Source organism: Sceloporus undulatus, chromosome 8 (assembly GCF_019175285.1).
Source record: "Sceloporus undulatus isolate JIND9_A2432 ecotype Alabama chromosome 8, SceUnd_v1.1, whole genome shotgun sequence".
In the NCBI taxonomy this organism is placed as follows: Eukaryota; Metazoa; Chordata; class Lepidosauria; order Squamata; family Phrynosomatidae; genus Sceloporus; species Sceloporus undulatus.
Window position 1 is genome coordinate 2,928,934 of NC_056529.1, and position 5,112 is coordinate 2,934,045.

The 5,112-nt window shown below is 46.5% G+C and overlaps 1 protein-coding gene across 1 annotated transcript; it reads right to left on the reverse strand.

The window, feature by feature from the left end:
* Window positions 1–1,586: 1,586 nt before the first annotated feature.
* Window positions 1,587–5,053, reverse strand: LOC121914776 (mixed lineage kinase domain-like protein). The gene is made up of 7 exons (XM_042438449.1): window positions 4,905–5,053; window positions 4,494–4,629; window positions 3,950–4,034; window positions 3,691–3,842; window positions 3,095–3,144; window positions 2,490–2,630; window positions 1,587–1,737 (listed from the first exon to the last, which is right to left on the reverse strand). The coding sequence occupies exons 1-7, from the start codon at window positions 5,032–5,034 to the stop codon at window positions 1,694–1,696; spliced, it is 738 nt and encodes a 245-aa protein (XP_042294383.1). The 5' UTR covers window positions 5,035–5,053; the 3' UTR covers window positions 1,587–1,693.
* Window positions 5,054–5,112: the final 59 nt, after the last annotated feature.

A 5,112-nucleotide genomic window follows, 5' to 3' on the forward strand; every position in this document is an offset into this window, starting at 1 on the left:
TAATAATAATAATAATAATAATAATAATAATAATAATAATAATAATAATAATAATAATAATAATAATAATAATAATAATGCTCTAACTGGATCAATGATAGGGAATTCTGGGAACTGTACTTTTGTTAGACATTGAACCTTCTCTGTCACAGAAAGCACTGGGGCCACAGTAAACTACAGTTCCCAGGATTCCCCAGTGGTCTCAAACTGGATGATTTCTGCAGTGTGTTTCTGGACCTTTGTCTTTTTTAACTCCTTAGATCTGTGCAATATCTGCCTTTGTTGCTTCAACAGCTGTATCTAACTTTTGTTGTTGTTAACTGCCCTCAAGTTGGCTGGTGAATGAGGCAGTGTGGTGTAATGGTCTGAGCACTGGACTACAACTAGGGCTTATTTATTTATTTGGAGTATAGTATTTGGACCTTGCTCTTCAGCCACAGAAGCTCTCAGAGCGGCTTACAAATTGTGAATGGGACAGAATTCCAATTCTGAAAACAATATAAAAGTAAACTCATGCTCCAAATGGAGTGCATTTTGGGATTCCTCCTGGACAGAAGGCTGAAAGGTAGGACATATCCTGGGAAAGGAGGACGTGTCTGTCACCTTGAGCTAAAAGCACAGAAGTTCCTGCTTCTTAGTCCTGCTCAAAATGGAGGACATTTTGGGATTCTTCCTGGACAGAAGGTGGAAATGTAAGACATCTCCTGGAAAAGGACATACAGTACTGTATCTGCTCACCCTGCTCTTCCCCTTCTGCCCGACAGAGGTCCCCATTGAGTCGCCTTTTGAAAGCAGCAGCAGCCGGCAGCGGGCTCCAAGCCTTTGCCTTGAGCGGCCAATCAGAATCCTCCGTTCGGCTTTAAGGGGCAGGGCCTCATAGCGGACCAGAAAAGCAAAGGTTTCCCTCTGGTCCGCCTCTGGGACATAAAAGGGTTCGGTCGGGAGCACTTGGCTTTGTTGAAAGAGGAGGAATTTAACAAGGAAGACCTTCAAAGAATGGTCGCTGTTGGGATGGTTTGCTGGCAGGAATGCTGGGCTGCTGACCGGTGAAGCAGCTACTGTACTTTTATTGCTTTCTGCTGGTCCTTTGCTTGTTTCCTTTGGAGTGGAAGCCATACTGTATTTCTGTGGTTTAATGTTTTGTGAAAGGCTAGGAAGGCCTCAGGTTCAGTCCTGAGTGTTTGTCTTGCTGAGAAACAAAACCCTTAATATGAAACCAAGTTTTGGGTGCATCTTTGGTTTATTTTTGGTGCGGTCAACTTAAGCATCCAAGTCAGTGCTTTTTCCAATAATAATAATTTAAAAATCCACCAAACTGATACCTTTATAGGGACAACCAAAATGCACAATATACACGTCAGCAAGCTTTCAAGCATCGTCAGGTAAAGGTGTTTAAAAAAGACCACACAAGTGTCATAAAACCAGAAAGGAGTATTTAGGAAAATAAATGGAGAGGATGCAAGTTGAAGATGCTCATAAAGCCACATTTCAGTTTCATCAAACAGGAATAAAATCTGAACAATCAAATCTGCAAATGGGGAGGGATGCGTGTATATATATATATATATATATATATATACACACACACATACACAAATACGAATTTTGCCTTAGCATTATGTGCAAATGCAGTGTTCCTGTGAGCAAGGCTTTTGTCAAGGACAAAGAAATGACATGCCGATGCCTTCTGTGGTCAAGATGCCTGTTCTTGGTTGACAAGGAGCTGGTTGACAATCACTGCAAAGGAAAGAAAGAAAAGGGCCCATTTGGTGTTTAGAATAGCCTCACGGTACAGTTGTGTCTTCTCTCTCTTTTGCAACACAAGCAATACCCAATGCTGATACTCCCTTTTAGAGGAAGGAAAGGATACAGCGGGTGGGATGCCTTTAGGCGTCACAGCTGGAACAATATGATCTGAGACCTTCAGGTACCCAAGTGGCATCACTGTGGCTGGGGTCATGCGATGCAGGTACCCAGCTGGACCATGGCATGCGGTATATGGAAGATTAGCTTTCCATCCATCCCACTGACCCCCAGCCAGCCGCCTGCTGCCCAGCCGTACCATAGCTATGGCCCCCAGATGCCCATTTAGGATCCAGTATGGCTGCTTGCCAATAGCTGCACCTGAACATCTGGAAGGTGATGCTGCAACCTCCAGATGACCGCTGCTGGAGGGCAATGCAGCAGGCTTCATATGGCCCATTCAGGGCCTGATGCAGTTGCTGTCCCAGATACTGAGTATAAAGCACCACATTCCCATCAGCAGCCACCATTGGGTATCACTACTGCAGCTTCTGGACAGCCCTTTCAGAGCCTGGCATGGCTCCTGGGCAAGGAGGAAGGGAGGAGATATCTTTCTTGATTGTCCAGAAGCTGTGCCCGTCCCACCAGGTGTACCCCTCTGATGAGTGTACCACCCCATAAGTTGTACATCCGCCACAATGTGATCCATATGCCATGCACTCCGCTAGTGACGCCCCAGCAGATACCTTCGGCAGATGGACGCTTGGAGGGCTCATAGTCCCGACATTGGTTGATGACCTCCTGCAGGAAGGATGGGCAGTCTTCCCCCAAAGGTTCCTGGTACTTCTGTCTATGGACCTTCTCATAGATCTCCTCTGAAGTGCAACCTAAAGCAGGAAACACAGAGACAAGCTTTGGGCCTGAGTGGATTCACATGCATGTCCAGATATACAGCTACCTGATCGATCCCATTCCTGCTTTGTTTCTGTAAAGCATTTTTACCCTGTTTTCCAGCCAAATGGCATGCAGATCAATCTAAAGCAGGACACAGCCTCCACTTTCAGGCTTACGGTCCAAATGATATGAGGCATGAGGAGAAGGGGCTGGGAATGGCCAAAGAAGGTAAGAAAATCCAGGTTTCCAGTCTTAAGGTTTCTAGCAAGAAGCTGAGTTGGTGCAGGACGGAGCCAGGGGTGGATGTTGCTTCAGGGCTGGACATCCTTCCATTTTGCCCCATCCTCCAGCAGATGGAAAGGAGATTCTTCCCAAATGGCTTTCTCCATTTCGGAGGACACTCTGGTGATCCACCCACTAAAGAAGAGGCCCGGTCCCGACTCATGAAGCACCTCACCTGCAAATGGGATCTTCCCGGTTGCAATCTCCCACAGCACAATGCCAAAGCTGAAAGGAAGCAAAGAGAGCCCAGTGGGGTGACTCCTGGAGGGTCAACGGGGGTCTCCAGACCAAGAGCCATGACTGCAGACAGACAATGGGACAGATTTGACAGGAAGTTCCTGTCCTTGTGCTTTGAAGCCACTGGTTCAGTATTGTATTCTCTGGAGCCCTCCATCACCTCTGATATTTAAAGAGGGGTACCATTTCACCTCCTGGAGGAAGAGGAGAAGATAAAGGAAGAGGAAGGAGAAGGGTGAGGAGAAGGAGAAAAGGCAAAGGAGAAGAGAAAAAGAAGAGAAAGAGGAGGAGAACAAAGAAGAAAAGAAGAAAAAGATGGAGGAGGAGAAGGAAGAAGAGAAAGAGGGGGAAGAGAAGGAGGAAGGAGATGAAAAAGATGGAGAAGGAGGAAGAGGAAGAAGACAAAGAAGAAGAAGAGGAGGAGGAGGAGATAAAGATGGAGAAGGAGAAAGAGGAGGAGAAGGAGGGAAAACAGTAAGATGGAGATCCACACATGAGAGTAGGCATGCCCTGGCAATCCTGTGGGATGCGTACCTGTATATTTCACTGGCCTTGCTGTAGGGATGGTTCACGGACGCTAGACCCTCGGGGCAGATGTAGGCCGAAGAGGCCACCTCTTTGGGCGTTTTCTCCTTGCACTTCCCACTGATGGACGACTCCGTTTGCTCCAGCTTGAACCCAGACAGCTGAAGGGAGCAGAGGAGATGCCCAAGGAGCAAGTCACACAGGGATACAAGAGCTCTGCTGGATCAGACTCAACACGGATACACATAAATACACACATGGATCTCACCTTCACACAATAGCCTTTTGCCACCAGGAAGTTGGTGCTGTTGATGCAGCGGTGCAGCTGGCCCTTGTCGCCCACTTGATGCAACCTGCAGCCAAAGAGAACCAAGAGCAATAGGATGTATTTTTATCTTATATTGTAACCCACCTCGATCCATAGGGAGAGGCAGGCTAGAAATAATAATTATTATTATTATCATTATTATTAATAGCAATAGCATGCAGTATTGCAACAAGGGTGCATCATTCAAGGCCCAACTTACCATGCAAAGACATCCCTTGCTTTTTAGATGCACAAACAACAGTATTTCTCACCCAGACTGAGCTCAGAAAAGACTTGGGTCTCCTTCAAGCTAAATAATTATATTGCCTTGATTCCACTTTAACTACCATGGGATCCTAGGACTTGCAGTGTGTAGAGCTCTCTGAGAAAGAAGGCTAAATGTCCCACAAAACTACAAATCCCACATTTCCATTGGCAGCTAAAGCAGTGCCAAATTGCATTAATCCTGCAGTGTAGACGCAACCTCTTGTCCTCCCTCGCGTACCTGTACAGACCGGCCGCGGCATCGGAGGCCATCTCCGTCCGAATCTCCCAGGATAAGCCGGGTTCCTTCTTCAGGACTTCCCTCAGGGTCCCCTTTTCACAATACTCCATGACAATGGAGTATTCGGGGATCGAGCCTTGAGCAAGGAAATGGTTCAAGAAACAGATGTTGGGTTTTTGCTTTGATCAACTTGCCGTTGTCTCGTGCCGTCAAGTCATTTCCAACTTATGGCGATCCTAAGTCAACCCTATCATGAGGTTTTCAGGGCAAGATTTCTTCCGAGGAGCTTTGCCATTGCCTTCCTTTGAGGCTGAGAGAGTGTGACTTGCCTAAGGCCGCCCAATGGCCCTGCGTTGAGAGCCCCCAACTCCACAATGCAGACAAACCCATGGAAAGCCCAAAATATCTCACCCTTTTCATCAATGCAGATGCCATACATCCGAAGGATATAGGGAGACTCCAGCCTCTTCAGGGTCCTGACCTCCTCCTCAAAGATCTTCCTCACCTTCCTGAGACGGGTTCGAAAAAAGGCTGAAACCATCTCATTTTTTAAAATTTTTATTTTTATTGACACTAAAATTCATACAATGAATGTTACACAATACATAATCCTGTATAC

What these genes read in the sequence shown, in the direction of transcription:
- LOC121914776 (XM_042438449.1), bottom strand. Translation starts at nt 5,034, where the DNA reads ATGGTTTCAGCCTTTTTTCGAACCCGTCTCAGGAAGGTGAGGAAGATC. An exon ending in GCCGCGGCCGGTCTGTACAG is followed by an intron (nt 4,035 to 4,493) that starts GTACGCGAGGGA and finishes CTTTGGCTGCAG; the next exon opens with GTTGCATCAAGTGGGCGACA. An exon ending in CGGGAAGATCCCATTTGCAG is followed by an intron (nt 2,631 to 3,094) that starts GTGAGGTGCTTC and finishes TTCCTGCTTTAG; the next exon opens with GTTGCACTTCAGAGGAGATC.